At 40.8% G+C, this 21,362-nt stretch overlaps 1 protein-coding gene across 1 annotated transcript in view; it reads right to left on the reverse strand.

Annotated features, from left to right (window-relative positions):
* Positions 1-893: 893 nt before the first annotated feature.
* LOC140279620 (rho GTPase-activating protein 26-like) overlaps positions 894-21,362 on the reverse strand; it is a 79,250-nt gene continuing 58,781 nt past the window's right edge. Inside the window, exons 17-24 of the mRNA XM_072374775.1 lie at positions 17,482-17,587; positions 14,112-14,271; positions 12,968-13,112; positions 12,635-12,818; positions 5,022-5,057; positions 4,811-4,921; positions 3,682-3,773; positions 894-1,767 (exon numbers count right to left, since the gene is read on the reverse strand). Of these exons, the coding sequence (XP_072230876.1) occupies positions 1,679-1,767; positions 3,682-3,773; positions 4,811-4,921; positions 5,022-5,057; positions 12,635-12,818; positions 12,968-13,112; positions 14,112-14,271; positions 17,482-17,587 (923 nt within the window). The 3' untranslated portion in view covers positions 894-1,678. The remainder of the gene's footprint in view (positions 1,768-3,681; positions 3,774-4,810; positions 4,922-5,021; positions 5,058-12,634; positions 12,819-12,967; positions 13,113-14,111; positions 14,272-17,481; positions 17,588-21,362) is intronic.

Here is a 21,362-nt window from a genome sequence, read left to right on the forward strand (position 1 = left end):
GAATTAAGTTAGTATGCTAGAAATACAAAATATAAAATTTCATACTCGGGGGAGAAAAAAAAAAAAGATACCTCATCAACTGCAGTATTTATTTACAAGATCAATAAGACACTTCGAAAAGATTCTGAAAGTCTTATAAATAACAAGTTTAGGTATGAACAAAGTAGTCTCATTTCACATTTAGTTTCTCTTTAACTCTCCCATTTGATGTTTCTGCTTAAATGATAAAATGTTCCTTTAAAAACAAAATAAAACCTAGTCATAAAGAAGATTAAAGTAGAAAACAATGTTTTTCTTCCCCAGAAAATGAATAAAATCATTCACATATGGTTTAAAGAAAAGGTTCAGCTTTCACTCAGGGAAGAAGAGCTGGAGCCCGAAAGCAGATCATCTTTTCTGTACATTAAAGACCCATTTCTAAATATAAATGTCTGCGATTCATGTGTTTACGACAGCCTTGGCTGTGAACTCTGGATCCAAACGCAAATTTCCACCCAGCTCACATAAACTGCATGGTTAACATCTTTGTAATTCTACGTTGAAAGAGAAAGATCCCCGTGAGTGATGGCACTAAGTTTGCTCCCTCTGTGCTGCTGAGATTAAGCTTTTGTAACACAGAAGCTTCATCTGCATGACTGGTGAAAACAAAGAGAAAAGGATGGGTGCTCTGTGATGTAAAAAAACAACAACTTCCTGTTATAATTCCAAGAATGGACTAACATAGTGCAGGCATGACTCATCACTCCACACAGAGTGAGGCCTTGCAGCTGGGATTGTTTTAACCAGCAGGAACCAGCTGCTCCTCCCACACTTCACTATAAACTGCTGATCTACTTGTGGAACTTGTTTGAAAAATGTTCACATTTTCTTTTTCAGGCGGCTCTGCAGGGAGAAGCGTTATAAATAAGGAGAATGCCAACACTGACCCTTTGGCGAACTGTTTGAGGCGATCTCAGTTTCTGCTGCTCTACCCTGAGGCTCCTGCTGTTTAGCTGGAACTCTGCAACATTAGCCAGGCTGAGTCTTGTTCCCTGGGAATTACCAGACTTCTGCAACAAGTGTCCACAAATACATTTACAGCTGTACTGCACAGCCCAATCATTTCAGTCTGCTATAACAGCTCAGATTTCCCAAGGGGATGAGCAATAAATCGACAATGAGGGGGTGAATTAGCAAGTTTAAAGCTGAAGGCCATTTAGCATGTTCCCTGTCATTAACACTGCAAGAACATCCGTCTGTATCTAGCTAATGAAAAATAAGCTGAAGCACTGGCAGTGCAAGATAAAATAACCAAAAGTGTCTGCAACAACAAAAAAAAACAACCCCGAAAAACACAAACCTCAGCTCAAAAATATCTACCAATTTATACAAATAATTTTATTTAACCTCCTCTCTCCAACATCATCTTCACCATGACTTTGGAGGCCAAAAATCAAAAACATTTCCCAGTGCAATACAGGGGTCACTCCCCAGTCCGCTATGCTTCGTTCCTCTGTCGTATCCATTCCATATGGTTTTGTTTGGTCCAGTTTCAATTCCCATTCTGGTCAAGGCAAGAGCCAGTAAACTATGGTCCAGTCCATCATTATATAAGATTATAAGCTTTAAGGTTTGTGCAGTCAAATCTGATCCTATCAAGTCCAGAACTGTCCAGATCTGTTTCTTTTTCAGGCCACGACTATAGAAACTCCACATAGTTTTCTGGTATCAGTCCTGTTCGACCATCCAGAGTCCCTTCCAGCCAACCCGGCTCCCTGGAAGCATGAACTGCAGACAAAGAGTGAAACATTCATTCAGAATATTGAATATTGTAAGAAAGAGCTTCATTGTCAGTAAATACTGACCACAAATGTATGGACCCAAGCACACGTGCAGGCTGAGAGACGGACTGATGGGTTTAACATTAGCAAGTCCAAATGTTACCCCTTCATATGACCCTGCCAATATTTCTGATCATAAAAGGGCTGAAAATTAGCCCTTAAGAGATTATCCTCAGGTTCAAACAAATGTCGGCTTGAGACCTCTCTGGTAACAGAGTGCTGCAGAATCTCCCCAACAAATGTTGGTCTGTAAACAGATCGAGTGACTGCAACTCTCAAAGAGGCCGGTCTCCTGCTGGTGAACACTTTAGAGCTGCGACTGCCAATTCATGAGCAAATAAATGGAAAAGTATAAACCGTTTATTAATGATGGATGTGGGCTCATAGACTGAAAAACAGTCCGTGACTCAAACCTGCAGTGATGGCCAGCGGGGTCAGATTTTTACTGGATCTGTCACCTCTTAAAACATTTCCTCATCAGTCCAGCAAAGAGTCTCCTAATTAAAACATAATTAAATTGTGGGTTTATCAAAATGAATTTACAAATAAAACTGTTATATTGGTGGAAGAAACCAAACTTGAGGTTAAAAAAATGAACGGATCTTTGACGCTTGGTGCTGGTTCTTTCTCAGAAATCCATTTTTATTTAATTTTGTTTTATTTTCCTATGAGTTTTCTTGAAGGAAAAACAGTCCTCAGGGTCTCTGTATTTGATCTTCATTAGTCTGTGTGAACAAATTCAACTTGTGCAACAGAGCATGAATGTAAACTGTAGAATTTTAAATAAATACTCATCATACATAGTACTATACCTGTGTTATTGTAAGGAAAACAGAAAAGGGGAAAAAGCATTATGTTGTAGTACGAGCTCCACAGGGACAGATGAAATGCTTCGTCCTTGGCTGCTGATGAAAAGACTGCAGTGTTCAGATACCACTTTGAGGATTACATGTCTCTGGGGTCACAATTTGACCAAAGGGGCTCAGATGACACTGCTCTGCATTACATAACTCTCTACAGCCTTTATGCAGCTAACTCTGTTTAGAGTGTACTGACCATTTGTCAATTGGCATAACAGAGGAGAATGAATCCCTGCCACTCATGTCGTGTGTTTGCAGGGAAATGGAGTTTCTCTCAATGAGTTTTTTACACATAGAACATATGATGCAAGCTATTCAGACCAACTGTTATTAGGCAAGTTAATGAGACACAGCCCAAACACAGGTTCAACGGCTTTTTATCCACGCCTAAACAAAAAGAAAATGATGTGGGAGCTCGAAGCTGAAGAAGCTGATGTGTGAGATTCTGATAGTGAAGTAGGTGGAAAAATAAAGCAAGAACAAGACTGAAGACTGAAGTATCATCGTTTGTGTGCTTGTGCAGGGTTAGTTTCACATTACTTAGTTTTTATCCAAAACAAAGCACAAAACAATCGGAAAGATATTAAAACCGTCACTTCGTACACGAGCGATGCTTCGCATGTGGTGCAGTCTTCTCCGCTTGCCAGCTTTCAAAATTCTCTGTGTGCCTCCAAGCACATTACACTTTAATATCAGGTGCCAGACAAAAATACACATGACAAATGGGAAACTAGTTGACACCTTATGGATTCAATCCCCCAATAAGCTGTACACAAGATCTAGTGAATGGGAAATTAAGTTAAAAGCCTTTCAGATATAATTTTTGGCTGCTGACTATTTGGATTAAAGTGAAAACACATTTTTAAACCATATCAAAGAAAGCCAGAAGCGACGGGATGCAAGTTCCTGTGGCTGACCGTGTGTTTTGACAACAACTGCTCTCGTTACATAGACACACATTCTTTCCTTCTCTCACTGTTAGCAGGCCCATTCTGACTCACCATTCTCAAAGATGGTCCCGGCGATGAAGGACAGCTCAGAGTCATGCTCTGCCTTGCAGGCGTACAGTGCGAGAGCCTTTCTGCCTGCGATACTGGAAGCAATGGGAGAGTTACAGTGAGACATTTAGAGAAGGAGAAAAAAAAAAATAGAACTGAATGTTCCATAATTGCTAAATGTGTTTGTAATCTGCATTTAAACATAAAAGATGTGATCGTCCCATTACTGTTATGGATTTTAAATTATAGTTTTTATTGGACTTGTGATCATTTATGCCATAAGACATTATGTAAGTCTGCCCTGTGCCAATGTTGAGATGGTGCCTTAATATGATGGTGCCTCTCTTGACAAGCTAAATCAAGGCTTTTTTCTCAGACACGCCCTTTCTTCCATTCCTGTTTTTCACACCGAACATGCCACCAAACACTGTTATCTAAAGAAAAGGCTGGCTGCTGAGCGTGCAAAGCAGTCGCAAAGAGGACCAGCTGTTAGCAGCTTCTACTACAACACCAGGGAGATGTGAATCCTGAAATGTGAGGCACTGAAATGCAGTGAGATACACTAGACATCTGCCAAGGTTCAGCTGAGTAACCGCACCCAATCGAGGTGCATTTTTTTGTACAATTTAAATAGAGGCGCTTACGTAAGAAGAACTGCTGCCTGACCCGTGTATAAATAGTTCAGAGCGCATTCTCGGTGTAAGATGCAACACCGATCCACTGAGGGATAATTTTGCTTTTAAATTCCCTCCTTTCATGGCGAAGATCAGAGGTCACATCAACCACATGACGACTCCTTGAGACTTCTGGGGTGGAAGAATATTGCTGAAGGACATTTGGGACAAAAAAGGGCTTTTTCTTTGCTGTTCTTCATGAATAAATTGGCATCTGGCATGGTGGATTTTGAAAAAGACGTTTTACTAAATGATGGTAAATTGCCACAGAAAACAAATAATTAACTTGAATAGTACTTGAATGAGAACATCTCTAGAAATGGAGCTTATTGTGGGTTTTTGAATGTACCACTTTTCATTTCACCTCACACCACACAGTAACAGCTCACACTTCTCCTATAGCTTTTCTGAGAGTTACAGTTACAAGTTAAATCCCTCCGCTAACAGCTTCAACCAACCTGACAGGAGAAGAGTCACTGGAGGCAGAGGATATTGGCTGCGGACTTGAAGGGGCAGAGAACATTGGCCAGGAGGGAGAGCGTGGCGAGGTGGGACTGGGAGATGTTGCACTGATGGACACATTCACACAGAGCGACACACTGATATCACAGAAAGATAAAAGCCCTACATATACTGCAGACTTTTGGGTATCTTCTTTTGTTTTCTTACCTGGCCGGTATGCTGCCGCGGCTCTTTGGGTTCAACCTGAAAGTACACAATTAAAAATCTAATAAATTAAGATGATGTGATCTGCCACAGAAGTGATAAATGGCAGGTCTTACAGCTAAAATGAGGTTTTAGGTTTTAGGAATGATGCTTTTAGGAAAATTAGGTTTTCCCCTCATTTCAGTCTGTTATCATGCGTTATTTCAGCCTAAAATGTCTCACTAGGGATCCAGCATTTTCTTCTAGGACTTGAACAATGAGAAACTATGAGAAATGCTCGTCATGGTTGCCCCACCCTGAATGAAACATTATCACCTGACATGTATTCTGCCATCTGCTATCGAAGCAGACTGGCGCTTTCAGAAGTGGAGCCTTGAAGAAACAGGCGCTAACATGGATAATTTCAGACATGAAGTGAGTTTTGGTGGAGTAGTGACGGTGAAAGAGTGAAAAAAGACAAGTTAAAGCATGTAAACCTGCTCAAGTAAACCTCCCACAAAAAAAGAAAAACCTATAGATTAACATCAAATTGTCATTTTAATGTGCTGCAGCTAAAACTATAATGTCAAATAGATTCCTCAACAATCATGAAGACAATATTGACAAGTACAAAGTGACAAAAAAACAAAAAAAATCACAAGGACGAACAATCAGTATTGATATCAAGAACTATTTTGAGATTGCTGTTGCGAGAGTTTCCCCTAACTTTATAGACAAGTATATCTTTCCAATATTTTAATTTCCAAATGGTTTGCCACCGTGGTGCTGTAGAATATATTTCATCCTTTATGTGAGCGAGCAACGTGTATTCATCCATCCATCTGCCATTCAACCCATTTAATCTGGCTCGCTGTCAGCTGCAAAGCAGCCTACGTGAACAACAAGGCATGGTTCTGTAGCACGATTCGAGATAACTTTTCTTAATAAATTCATTTTAATGATTATCATATACATGAATTACACACAGACACACTATTTGAACATAAAGAGCATAAGGAATCAGAACACCCACAACTGTTGCAGCCTCCCAAGTATTGGACATGGGTTTCAAGCTGAAAGAGTTGTTTCTGAAGATATTGCTTTTCTGCAATTACATAAATTACACTGAGAAAGCCTCAAAAGGCTGGACTGCACAAGTGCTGTGCCACTTTTTGTTCATACTCCTACATCATCACATTCTCAGAGGAGTCTTTTGTGCAGGACTTCCTGTTCATACACTGAATAGCAAAGGCAATTTATCTCCATTGTTCACAGGCTTCAAAAAAGCTTTTTGAGCCTTTTTCTTTGTTGTTCACCACATGGGATTTAAGACTATAAACAGGGCATGAATGGATTTATTTGGTCAGTCTTCTCTCCCTTTAAAAATGAACCCAGCTGCAGCCATAATCGCATTTTGTTTTAAAAAGGCTGCCAATACTATGCTAGTTAAGCTAGCGAATAGTGTTGACAATTCTATTAAAAGAACAAATTTAGGCAGGAGAAGACGTGGAACAAAAATGTCTCCCAGCCAGAATGCAGTGAAAAACAATCTCAAGCCTCACCAAAAAAATGTGGATTTAATCCTTTTCCATTTTTATTCATAACTCTGGTGAGACTAAAAACAGCTACATTTCCCATATAATGCTGCATTCAAGAAAAACTGGTGCCCTAGTAATTTGCCAACACTGGTCAGTAATTAAAAGACAAACAAGCCGTAAATAACTGACTCATAATCAACCTCTGACACAATTATAAGGGGTTGTTGAACTGTTGTTTCATTGGTGTGCGGATGTGGAGCTGCATTAACAATCATATGAAGTCGTCTTTCTTGCCACAGTTGCTCCAACATTCACCTTCAGTTCTGTTTCTGTTTTCCACCAACTCCAGTAGTATGCATCTTCCGCCCTGGTTTCTGGATGCCACACGATGTTTGCCAGAGTGGTTACAGCTTTAAACAACCAAAACCACAGCAAAACAGAGAAAAAAAAGAGCCATAGGCACTCAAAACAAATCAATAAGCTTTGGAACACCGAAAAGATATATTCAGGGGAAGTGTGGACGTGACAATTCTCAGCACTTTATCACTATGAGGTACAAAAAAGTACTTCATGTGATAGTCATTTAAGCTATTGCTAGCATAATTTATAGCTAAGATACTAAAAATCGGCTTTAGCATCTGTGATTTCTATGACCACTTTGAGACACTGAGCAAACTGGTGATAGGTATAAGCCGAATATAACCCACTCCTTCCACTGACACTTCAACATCACACTAAGGGGTTAGAGCATTATTATTTTCTTCTTATCAGACTCTCTGCACATATCCCATTTCATATATCAAACTCATTTTTCTCTCTTTGACGTAATGAAATATGGTTGCCAAGGTGACAACATAACAGTTTATTTTAACAAGGGAGGTTTCAGATATTACAGTATGACTTTAGGATCAAACACACGACTCACTGTAATAAACATACAGATACAAGCTGCAGGTATACTGGGAAGTGTAAGATTTGAGGTGTTGATGTTATTAACAGCCTTCATCAAAACCATTTCAGCATCGAGTCCTCTACGAGACTGTTTTGATCACACCTCGCTGTACATTCATGGTAACTATGTAACAGGACCCGCTGTAAAAATGACAGGACAAAAAAAAGTGTCTATGAAATACCAAGAAACTAGCTAAATTGAGCTCTTTTTATGACATCTTTAAAATTCTATCATTTTTTTTCGATGTTTAAAATATTCCAGTGACTATATTCCTGGTGTTTCGTAATTCCCTCACAGTGTAAAGATCCTGTACAGAGCGTCTGCTTCAGAGCCATGTCTGCGCTCTCGAAGCGTGTCTGTGACAGGCAGCATTGAGCCACTGTTCATACAGAAAACAGTGAGGCCACGAGTGAAGAATGAAGCTGCATTAAAGAGTGCGTGTGCTGTAAAACAATCAGAAATTCGCATTTAATTTCTCTCGTTCATGCCATGTTTTAGGAGCACCGTCTCTGTCCTAATCCACCACCGAGGTTGTTAAACCTGCACCTCTTTCTCCGTCTCCAGGCCAAACATGATCCTGCATCATTTTCAGCCTTTCGCCTCCTGAATATTTGTATCAGCCAGAGTTGACATCTCTCACACAGATGATGGTGGAAAACTCATAACTAAAAACATTTTAGAGCAAAATGAGAAGGCAGACAGTGAACAGGTCAGAGCAGCAGAGCAGCAAGGTGTTATTTTTTCAGGTCTGATGCAAATCTTTCATATTCGGATGCATTTCAACGCTGTATGGACTAGCTGAGGAAAGCCAATCACATAATTACAACTGTGTTCCACAGTGGTTTCTAACCACAAATAAGAGTCTACGCCTAAGCACAGCCCTGCTGGAAGGTGGTCAGATTTCATACCATGACTGAGTCATACGAGATGGCACCAAAGCATATGTGCAGACAATCCGTGTCCATCCCTGCTGCATGGAGGCAACACGCAGCCAAGCCATATGCCAGGATTTTCTGGCATATGTCTGTCCACTTGTCTTTGCTTCATAGATAAGTTAATGCACTTACTTACGTCGACTCGTTTGCTCCTTTCTGTCATTTGCAGCCCCTCCAACCCCCTTACCTATCACATCCTCTATCAGAGATGTTGCAGCGATTTCCAGTAATATTGATGCAAAATATAAATCAGCAGCGTCTTAGTTTTCTATGCTTTGCAAAAACATATGTTTCTTACATTTTTCAGGCATGAAACAAACAAAAAAAACAACCCTGACTATCTTTTATCAAGTGAACGAACTGCTTTCAGGTAAAATTGAGTCTCTTCATCCCCCTCACATCATACTGGCCAGTTGATCTAATTAAACAGATGTCCATCCTCCCCCTCAGTCTGACAGGCCATTCATTCACCGGGTCACAACAAACTGACACACACACACACACACACACACACAAACTTCAATGTCAGTAAAACAGACCGCAGACACATTTCAGTTCTGCTTACAATCTAAAATCTTTAGACGATGCTTATAGGTAAAGATGAATGTTTCACAGCTTCAGCTTGAACTAATAATGTTTTGTTGTAGCACAGCAACAACCCCCATGTCTCTGAAACCAGTGCATGTCTGTTTTTATGGTGCGTGCTGACACTTGAAATATCAAATGCCGCTGATATGTGACGACACAACTGTTGCCAGTTTGACAACAGCCTTTCTTAAAAGCCCTTGAAGGAGGAATGTATCATCTAGTGTCTACTAGTGATTTGCAAAATAAATCAGAGCGACCTGCACAACATGCAAATATGAAGTTTGGACTCCCGAAAAAAACGCAAGAGGTGCAAAAAGCATTTCAGTGGACTTCAGGCAGGACGTCTTTATCACTCTTTCTAAAATGGAAACTCAAACAGTGGCTGGAAGCATTCAGTGCAGCATCTTCAGATCTATCTGCTTCTATTCTGTGCCAAGGGGAGAAATAAATAAGAAAATAGGTCAATAAAATCAACAGGAGTGGAGTAAAACAGAAGCCTGGCGACTGATACTGCAGAATGGTGTGAGAAGGAAATGTCTGTCAGCTTTCCCATAAATCCCTCAATTCACTTTTTTCCACCTCTTATCTCTCTCCAACACTTTCATTCTTCCTCTGTTTGCTAGTTTTTTTTTCCAAATTTCACAAAGACAGGAGCAATAAACCAGCTCACGGGGTCGTTTGTTATATTAACCACAAATATCAGTGAGTCCCAGACAGTGGCTGCAGTGTAAAATGTAATAAATGTTTTAGTTCTTTTTACTCAACTCTATAGTTTGGATTAATGGGTGATGATGCCGACTAATCAAAAATGAAACAGGACATGTACATACGCCAGCAGCCAAGGTGACAAAAACGGCTACATCACGTGCCTCTGAACCTTGAACCTCTCCACTGTCTGTAATGAGGACACTGGCTGGCTTTTCTAGGAAACCTGTGATGTGTAGCTCTGGAAGACTGGATATCTAAGCTGGGATCCAGCTGCTGCTTGGCTAAACTGGAAGTATTTTCTATAGCAAATTAGCACAAAAAAATGCTTTTTGTCCTGCTTCTTCAATTAGTCTGCTTTATTTCTTGTGTTAACACGGTCTGGAGAGCCTTGCACGTAAAAGATCACGATCAAAGTCCTGATACGCGCCCAACAAGGCCGAGACACTCACTCTATGATGCAACTAACCCACAAGGTTCTCTGCCTAATGTGCATGGACTTTGCTTATTTTACTATGAAGAGGTGTAACGTTATAGAAAATAGTGTATAACCTCCTCACTGGAGAGTAAACAGAGATCTGACTAACACCAGCCGACTTCAGCCCCAGCTGACTTCAGAGGCTGTTAAATGTTAGGGATAGAGCGAGTCTGCTGCAGTTATATAACGTGCACAGACAGCATACTCCAATTCAAGAAAACACAAATTGGTCAGGTCCTCTATCAGAGAAAATGTAGCACAAATAAGTATTTGATGAAGCAAGTCGTAGCAGAATCCTCTGTGAAATGCTGAGATTCCTTTTTTCATCAATGTTTGCAGACTAAAGTCTCACCATCCTAATTTTACCGTTTTCCTGCAGGATGAGTCACAATCAGAGCTTGTACCATCTATAGACTTCAAGCTTTAACAACAATCTTTTCTCTCTTTGGCTTCACGTTTTCATCTTCCTTTGTACAAAACACAGATGAAACTGATTATATGTGGAATTTTCATCTTCCTTTGGGAGTAAGACGACTCAGACACTCAGAGTCTCAGCAATGTGGGACTCAGTCTTTTAAAGGACACCCTGCCAGGATTATAAGCATTATATCAGAGCTATCTTTGACTTGGCAGCTCTTTTGAGGTTCACACTTCACCGACTATTCCCGCCAGATAGGTTTAGAAGCACATATTCACTTCCCCCAAGTGTAGTGTGTTTATTGCGGGTGACGGTCAAGTGGCTGGAAATCACTCGTCAGCTATCTTTAAATTCAAAATAAAATCCTCTGATGCCTGTTCACACAGAGCTGGTGGAGGTTTGATCACACACTGCTCTTTTTTAAGGCATGAAAACTAAATGTAGCTATGAGACATGTGCAAAGAAGATGAGTTACATGTTTTAGGAGGAAAATGTGCCTTTAAATGTATCATTTCACTCACTGGTAACATCACTGACAAATATTCACAACTGTCAGTCAGTAAAGCTAAAGCAGAAGAAAATATTTCTCCAGGGAGCTCTTGAAGATTGCTAAGCATGTTTTTTCCTCTTCTCTTCCTCCTTATCATACAGTTACATGGATTTTGGACTTCCCTGCATTCCCAAATGTAGATAAAGACAACCCAATTAATAAGAAGGAATATTACACACAAAATTATTTGAACCTCTAGGATTACTAGTTCATTTAGAATCAAAATTAGAGTCAAGTGTTTTTATTTAAAGAACACAGATCCATCAGAGTCAGATCTTCACATGGCATTTGGGAACTCAAAAGCATTGTCTCACACCCTGGCAGTTGTTTATGTGTTTATGTTTCTGTATTTATCAGACGCTTTTATCCAAAGCAACTTACAAATGAAGATTTAACAAGCTATATAAAGCTAACAATAAACTACATAGAAGGAACCCACTAGTCTGACTATGTCAGAGGTGACAGAGTAGAGATAGGGTGCAGGCATAGAAGGAAGTGCAGAAAGATAAAGGGCAGAGATAGAGGGGGTAGGTAAGTGCAAGGTAAGTGATGGGATAGGAGATGCTCTCTGAAGAGCTTGTCTCCCGATATAGACAACGCAGTAAAAAGGTATGTAGAACTCTGCAAGCTAGCAACTTCATAGCAGTCACAGGCCTCTGTCAGTTTGGCTTCCATTAATGTTCATTAGTCTGAACTCTGGACAACAAAGGCAGGTCAGCGCTGCAAGAAGAGAGCCGTTGCATCCTAAAAAGATGCTGCCCATCTGCAGTTTGTTAAACATCATGTAGCCAAAGCAGAAGGCTGCGGGAGAAAATATCTGTATGGCAGACGAAACAAAACAGAACTTCCTGCTTAAATGAGAAGCATTGTGTTTGGAGGGGGAGAAACGCTGCATTTTAACATCAAATCTTTTCCCATCTCAAGGGAAAGAGGGTCACATAATAAAGTGAATAAAATCACCCTATATCCAAAATATTTACTGTGGGAAGAAGTTATTCTGTACGGACAAGTGGGATAAAATTCCTGGCTGATCAAGAGTTAGCAAAAATGTTGAGCTGCACTTACTGTTTTAAGGCTTACATACTTCATAGTCCCAGATATGTAATCATCAGAGCACTTTTTTACGTGAACGTGTAATAGTTTTGTCCATTTACCCGGGCATTTTTCATCTACTATTATGTTTCTGTCAGATAAAGAGAACCTAATTAAACAAATAAAGACAAAACGATCATACTCGGTCAGGTGTTTACAGGCCATATGGTGCGACTTCCTAATGAGCAATTACTGCAAACCTGGCAGCACTGCATTAAAAACAAATATGACTGCAGGCTCAGGAGGACTTCTCTAATTACATATATAGAGGTTTTAATCTCATTTTCCATAAGCTCCCAACTCCTTTGGAACCAACTTTTTTTTCTCTGTGAATGAGGAAGCGCACGGTGAACATTTGGATAACGACGCTGTCCTACTCACAGTGAGCTGGGTCGGATCTGCCGGCCGTCCTGCTCGCCGTCGTTGCTGGTTAGGCTGTGTCTCGGGGTTCGACCCTGGCTGCCGCTGCTGCTACTGCTGCTGCTGCTGTTACAGTTGACAGAGGAAGAAACTGGATGCTGCAGGTCAGCAGCTGGGGCGTTGCCGACACTGTTCCTCTTTTCACCTACAAAAATGAAGAAAGACTTTGGTGCTTTCAGCCATAAAAACGTCTGTTGACCTCTGAACTCTCTGGACTGTCAAACTGGACGCAGCTTAAACTCAGAGGAGGGGCAGAACAGCTAACAAATTTTGTATTATCTGTATAAGGCTGACCTTTCTGGGAATGTGTTGGTGTGTGGAAGAGTGTGAGAGGCCTCTCGCTGCAGGACGGGGCTTTGCTCTCAGTGCTTCTCCTCCTTGGTGGGTTTGGCTGAGAGTTGGTTGAGCCGCCTGCAGAGTTCGGCATGTCCCTAAACATCTGCAAAAACAAGACAAACAGGTTTACGTACAACTGATGTATGTGTTAATTGAGCAACTACATGCATAGCTCACTGGATCAATAGGCAGAATCTCTAACAGTATCATTACAAAGAACACAAACACATTGTGAGCGATAGAAAACTACTATACTGTTGTAATTTATTGCGATTCAACTTCGTGAAGTCCAGTTAAGCAGTTGGCTGTGAAACAATTCTAGGGTCACTATTCGCACCCACTCCCCAACCTCGATATCGTCTTTGCACACTATTAATGTTGCTCTGTGCACTCGTGGCTCACTCAAGAAGAAAAAGCAGCTGCATCATAAAACCCTGGCCAAGCTGCTTCGGTTGAAGGAAAGAGCGATGAAATGTCAAACAACCCGGATCGCATAAAACATATAAATGATTCCATAAAGCACATGCGCGCCTCCATAAGCCTGAATAAATAATTCACTGTTCATTCGCTGTGACACTGCTTTAAATATGTCTTGAAGGGTTCAGAGGTGCTTTATCGCTGTTTATACTCCCATCCGTTTTGTTTTTACACATTTTACTGGACCCACCTATAGTCAGCGGAGAGTAACACGAGCACGGTCCCCGTTTGTGCGCACGTGTCATGCTTTCCACACACATTCTCCTGCTTCTGTGGAAATATATGCCCGTACACAAGTGTGGCTTTGACTTGTGCCATTAGTCGGTGTCTAATTGTTTGCACCGGTCACTGACGGACCATACAGCAGGCACGATATCAGGGTCGAAGGCAGACATACTGTTGCCATGGTTACTTGTTTAAGCAGCTTGGCTTGCCCATAAGCGGCTTGTATCTAAAAGGACGATGGGGTTTGAAACCTATAAAAAGTGTATGCAGTTATTGTGTGTGTCCTCGATGTGGTTTGGTGCATTAATTGTTTTAATGTGCACACAGAAGTTAATCTGCATTGGAAAGTAAAGGGATGCATTTAATCCTCGACCCTGCCACAGATCTCTCTCCCTCTTACCCTTTCATGGTGCTCTATGAGGATTTCCACAACGATGTTCTGAAACTTGATGTCCATGATGGCTGCAACCGTCTCCTCCTGTGGGCGGAGCAGAGTTGGCCCAAAGACCACACCCAGATTGGCAACGGTCATCAGGTTCTGCTGGTGGTGACTGGCCACACTACGAAGGACAGAGAAAGAGTGACACTATATGTGGTCAAGCTGTAATAAATGTGGCTGTCAAATAAAGAAGGTTCATCAGGAAAACAGACACAGTTAGCAGCTGGTTAGTGAACGTAATGAAGAGCTGAATTTGTGAAGGGTCTCTTCAGGAGCTGCAACACTAAGAGCAAAGCTAGGAGCCAAACAAGTGAACACTGGAGTCACTTTAAACAAGGCTAAAAGTGAACACACCCCATGCTGTTAATGTTGGATGTATCAATAAGTGAAGCTGAGCGATCTGAAAGATTTTTCATTAAGAAATTCCTACCGTCCTCATTTTTTTTCATTTACTGCACGAGTCCAGACAGATTTGTGTGATAAACGTTGATGTTTTCCGCTTCATCTCAAAGCAGCGTTTCTGCACTCAGATACACAGATAGTCTCTGAGCCTTTCTCCTTGCACTCAGACTTCTTCTGTGCTCTGGTTTCTTTTTATATTTGTTCTCAGTCGCTGTAAAACAAGTCTGTCAAAATTCCCCCAAGCCTGCATGATGCTAACGTTGATTTACCTTTCGAGGAGTAACTTGTCAAAAATGTTTGCATGTCCAATTGGTACAGAAATGTCCAGTATTGCTGCTTTATTGTGAATTGGAACAATATTTCAGACACAGCAGGATTCATACACCCGACCTCAGCAGTTATGTTTTCATGATTAATAACGTTTGCTGTATGCATTTTTTTTTCATTTGCAGTAGATAAATATGTAGATATGCAGACAACAACATCACTAACTGGATTGAATATGAATAAATCATATTTATATGCACAACTAGACTTGAGTTGAACTTTCTCTGTAAATTGCCTTCAGATTATTTCTGATGTGAAGTAACTGTGAAGAAAAAGTAGCTCACCCACCACGAGGCTGGCGCCATGTCTTGCACCTTGCTAGTTTTCGACAGACTCATTTCACAACGAGCTGAGAAAAAAGTCAAAACCTGAGTGGAAAAGTTTTTTACGAGCACATAGAAGAAGTCTGAGTGTAAGAAGAAGAGCTCAGACAGAAGAAACACTGTTTCGAGGTGGAGGAGCAAATCTGCACGAAAGCAGAGTTTGGAGTAATACAAGTATAATATAAGTTGAAATTGAAGAAATCTGCTCTTGAACAAAAAGTATTCTCTTGATAAAAGACAGTAATATACCCCCATAGTGTCAACCTTCTTTATGTTTGGCCAATCAAGCTGAACTGACAGCACAAAATGCTTCTTGTAGGAATGTTGCTGCATAAAAGCTCCAAATTCTAAAATAATGGATGCTTCAAGGTAGCCAAGATTAGTGTCATAAAGAGAGGATCTGACCAGGTGTGGAATATGGTCAGTCTCCTCTTCAGATTATGAAAAAGACAGGCAGGGAGAGGAATTAACAAGCAAACCACTGACTGGAATAGGTTAGAGAGATGCCCTGAATAAGCAAAATACTACCTGAGACCCAACCCTGACATTTTAAATATATAAACAGAATTTACATGTTGTCATTATAAATCTAACATATTTTGTAAGCTCAAAGTGTCACTTATTGATCAACATCTGATCAAAGTGGCCTCAGAACCAAATTTAAAGAAGCGCTCTCAAATAGTTTAAGATGCAGAGAGATGTACTGATGCTGATACTGAGAACGTAAATGACCATGAGTATATCAATGACCTGAAAGGACCTCTTCAAAAAGGCTGAAAGAGCAAAGTGAACAAGGAGCATCACCTGTCGCTGAGCGGCGGGTCAGAACAAGCCAGAGCGCTGGCTGAGCAGGAGTCAGTGGACGGCCAGGAAACACAAGGGTTCGTTTTCATTGTTTACACACTGTTTATGCTTTGGCAATTTAAGCCATATACAAACATGTCAGCAAAGCTAAACTGATGTGAAGCTCACAGCCAAGACAAACATGTCAGTGTCGAAAGAATTAAGATAACTAGAATCTACAAAACATACACAGATAATAGGACAATCGTGCTGAATGGAACATTAAATAACTTTGGTTTTCTCTCTTTCTATCTAATCCTTTGCAATTGTCATTGCTTCAACAGTGCTTATGAGTTCCTGCTGTTGGTGCTAATTTCCACAGTTTGGGCTCGACTACCTTATCCTCGACACTGATGCCGCTGATAGAAACAGAGAAAGGCAGAGGGGGGCTGTGATGCCGCCGTCGTTTCCAGCGAGTGATGATGATGATGACCGCTGGCAGGTTAATCCACTAAGCTCAAGGAAATGTCCGCAAAGGGCCAGCATGTGCACTCACCCACATGCAGTATAAATATGGCCGATGGCCCATTTATCACAGATGGTATCATGCTGAAGAAAAGCCTGATAAAGCCAGGGGCTTAGATCCAGGTTTAGACTGAATACAAAATGCCCGTCTGACGCTTTAGAAAAATAATTACGCATAAGCTAACAATGTAACTGATTATTATTTCATGTTTGTTTGTTCTGCAGCAGCATGCAGTCGTCAAAAAAAACCTACAGCACTGCAGCTGGCATGCAAAATGGAGGGAAAATTTCAGTCAAGGAGGAATGACAATATGAGGGAAAAGTCTGGAGAAAGAAGGTCGTAGCACTTCTGTTAGCTCTTAGCGTTTTTACAGGGTACACAATCAGTACAACTATTGTAAGACTTCTGCATTCTCCTCAGTTCAAAGGTTATATCTGATCACATATCTCTAAACTGGTCAAATTTGCTGATGTGGTATTGTATGAAGTTAGCACCTGTCTCAGTATAATATACCACCCTTTGAAGCCCAATCTGCACATTTTTGTTGTAGTTGTCTTGCTTTAAACTCAATTAGTCCTCCCTCCCCAGTGACCACGGGAGTTCTTGCACTCGCTGACATCTTTAGAAAGACGTGCACCTGACGAACACTTCTCACCTTTCAAGAGACAGCTTGGGAAACAGATTTAGCCTGGTGGCTGCTGGGTTTCTATTTTCAGTGCACAATGCATCAATAAATGCGGTCAAGAGATTACACGGAGCACTAATCCTTTGAGGATCGATGACATCTGCAGTCAAGTGGTAATATACAGCATTTTGTAGCATTACAGATGAGGAGGAGAGATATTCACTCGAGCTACTAACCCTACAAGGTACGCATTTTAATTAAATACAACGCTGCCTTTTAAATGCACAGATGACAGTACAACGAAACGGTCGTACATCTCTGCATGTGTGTGTTACTTCTACGTACTTAGCCAGGTGTTTCATCAGCAGCTCCAACATCTGCCTGTTCTTCTCAGGTAGCCGGTGCACCAGAGCATGGATCTCAGTCACTCTGGCTTCTGGGCTGTCCATCTCTGAACAAACACAGATACAGAAACAGGGAGTGAGGCTGACATGCATTGACACGTAACAACTGGAATGCTAACATGGGCTTTCATTGAGCTTTTTTCTTTAGGCACAGACATTTAAAAGACCTCAATGCAAATACATTAGTCACCGTAACAAGCAGCATACATGGACTTTTGGTCAGTAGTTACACAAGTTAAATATCACTGAGATTCACTGCATCACTCTGAATTCCTTCTCAGAGACGAGATTTACAATTTTAACAGTTTCATCAATCTGTTAAAGCAGCAACATGCAGTCATTGGTCAAATTTGCAATCATATATCTTAAGCTTCATTCAGACATGCCTGTAAAAAAGATGGAATGAGCCTTGTTGTGCAAGCGATATTTGCCAAGGAGATTGGCCAGTATGTAGAGTGAGGTATAATACCGCCGTCTAATTAGAGCAACAGTTTGTCATATCACCATAACAGCTTATACCGACCTGCCTGGCACCAAGTAATGGTCCAAAACATAGCTGAAAAAACACTCTTCTATGATTTAAGGATGTGCCGGTTAGACTTGTGAGGGTAATAAAGGACTGACAGAGTAGTAATCAACCTGAGACAAACATGTCACGTGAAAGAAATCCCTGCAGTAAAGTATCTAACCGTGTAAAAGCAGAATAGCACTGTAGCTTACAGAATAGTTAGATTCCTCCGAACAGCTGGTCACATGTCAAATTAATCCACCACCGATGTGTGTGTCAGTCCGTTAAAGTGACTGCAGCAGTTCACACTTGTGCCATTTTGAAAGTGATACTTATGAGTTTCTAAGTCTGTCCTGGTAAGATTGTTGTCCCAAAATGCAAAAGCACCAGGGGAGTAATTCACACCCAACACTGACACATTCAGTTGCCACCAGATGAATATATTGGAAGGCGATACATGTGTGAAAGGGGATTAAATGTAAAGGATATGGCTGAGGATTCTACCGTTTTTTTTTTTCCTGTCAAAGTAAAAAGGAAAAAGTATCCCAAAAGATCAATAAAAAATGTATCTTTCTTTCAGGTAATATTTTTTGCATTTAGCCACATTGTACACCGATAATAGGGTCTGGGGAGGATTTTGGTGTATTTTCTTCCCTTCCACTCAGTGTGTTGGAGGCTTTTTTTGTCCTGCAGGTAAAAGGTCTGCACATTTTGCCCAAAGTCAGTACCAACAGGATTTATTCTCTCTATCAGAGGACACTCCTCCTGTACAGCAGGAAATGCCCCACCTGCAGTTCAGGTTTTATGGTTTTTTTGGCCTTTCAAATGGCTCGTGTGGCTCCCCTCAAAAAAAGATAATACAGAGCTGCGTCTAACTCAAACGAAACAGCTCAGGCAGAAGGTGACAGATACAGTTTCTGAATATTAAAGCGTGTAAACTTAAATCATGAACTTGCAAATGGATGTATAATCTGGACTCTTTAACAACACAACACGAGCCAAAGTGTTTTTCAGCTTACACGGTTCTTTATCAACATTTTGTCTCAGGTCACATACTCTATCTCGCTGCACTGAACATTCACTCGAGTGCAAAGTACACTGATCCACAGCAATCAACAGCATCCACCAAAAGATTATACACTGCTGCTTGAGTAACTTAGTAAAAAAAAGTTAAGTTAAAGGTTGTAGGAAAGTGGGGTCGCAAACAGAGACGAGAGGTCAGAAAACACGGGCATCGTTTCGTCTTCTTATTTGATTTGTTGGCAAAAAAAATTAGAGAAAGATGCCAGCTTTAAACTAAAGCTGTGAATCTCACCACAGTAAACTCATATATAACAAAGTTGCTATAGATTACGCATTTCCACCAGATCAGCAGCATTGGATGCTTACATTGTGAATGGAAATCTTATTAAAAGCCACGAAAACTTACATCTGTGACACATGTCCAAAGAAATGGTTTTCAGTGTCTTCACTGAGCGACTATATTTATTTGGAAAAAAGGCTAATTAAACATTTGATGCCAGTAGCACAACCAAACAATGGGAGTTTATAGATTTTTACTGTTAGCACATTAAGTGGTGACAGGTGTTGGTGTTAGGACGGGGTATAAGAGAAGCTAAGAAGTGCTTAGAAAACACCAACGCAGGTTAGTTTTTACATCCTCTGTTCCTGAAAAAAAAAAAAAGAATCCACACAACACATTCACAAGAAATATTCATCCGTGAAGAAATGTGAAACCAAATTAGAGCAACACCTGCTCCACAGTGACAGCGACTGTATTTACACATGTACAAGTGTTAATACGTGCCACTATCTGCCGTCGCCTGTTGAATAGTATATATAAATAATCACGTCTGCATCCAGCTGCCTCAAATTTCAGCTGCACAACGAGTGCAACGTCTCATTATAACAGGAGAGCTCATTATAAGTCGTCTTCCCTTCCATCTACCGGCAAAGCAGCTCACGACAACCGCTTTACTCTCAAAGTTGTTCCATCAACTAGAGGTCAAATCGAGCCATGTCAACAAAGACGAATTTGACGCATATTCTGATGTCAGACCGGGGACTACAAGTGTACAATCTGACATAAGTAAAAAAAAAAAAACGTTTTCCGGTCGGAATCAGAGAAAATCTTCATCCTGGAAGCAGTTTTCCAAAAAGTTAGGTGTCAGTGCCATAAACATTGTTTGCATGCAGATGATAGGCTCAAACTGCGGTTATCAGAATATATGCAGACATATGGGTCACTATTTTGTGCCAAACTCTGTAAAAAGATCCCAAAAAATGTGTCTCAAGGCTAGACTGCAAATAACATTGGTCTTTCAACACCTGAACCTTTTCACAGATATTCAGGGAGTTTCTGGAAATCTTAAGTCTGTGAAGGTCGAGGACAGAACGCACTGTTGGGTCCGTGTTAACTTTGAGCCCTCAGACGGCACCGCATGAGACACGGTCACGCCACCATAATAAATACAGCTACAAGCACTCAGGAGTACCTTGAAAAATAAATGACTCACACAGTCCAGCACTGCGTCCAGAAGTGCAACCAGAAACTGTTACTCATGCACGAAGCCACACATCTGCTCAGAAACACCAGCAGGTTCTCTGGAAACGAGCTGATGGACATGTGTTCTGTGGTCAGAAGAGTCCATATTTCAGCTGCTTTTAAGGAAAAAAAACTGACAGCATAATTGGTTCGATGTGCCAAAGCCAAGAAAGATCTTCCAGTTTTTTATTAGCGAAAGGTGCAAAAGCCCACATCTGTGATAATGTAGAGGTGCGATAGTTTCCACATCATAGATCATTTGCATATCTGTAAAGGTGTCATTCATGCAGAGGCACATACTGGAAAGACGGACCATTAAGGTGACGGCTTTTTTTTAGCAGGTATACTTTTTATTAGCGTGGTTTCACGGGCACAGAGTGTGGGTGCTTATTCAGCACGTCGACAGTCCAGATAGGTCTCCGAATGAAAATGCATCGCACATCATGAGAAGAGAATCAGGCAACAACCACAGACTGTCGAACAGCTGAATGGGCACATATTTCTCTGTCAAAACTCCAGTTAAACCCACTGAGATTCACTTCTTTTAACTTTAGGAGTTCAAATGAATGAACAAATTCCAGATTTAAGGTTTTATATCAAATTAAAAAATGTCCAACTCATCTGGAAATACATTCTCTATTGCTATGAAGTAAAGAGCAGATCAGGACTGGTTTTGGAATCATCTTATCTTTATCTCTTTATTACCTGGCAACCTAGCAGCTGATAACAAAATTCCAGGAAGCTGGTGTTCCCAGTCTGTCATTTCCTT

The sequence above is a fragment of the Leuresthes tenuis genome, unplaced genomic scaffold, assembly GCF_036924035.1.
Source record: "Leuresthes tenuis unplaced genomic scaffold, fLeuTen1.0.hap1 SCAF_21, whole genome shotgun sequence".
Taxonomy (NCBI): Eukaryota; Metazoa; Chordata; class Actinopteri; order Atheriniformes; family Atherinopsidae; genus Leuresthes; species Leuresthes tenuis.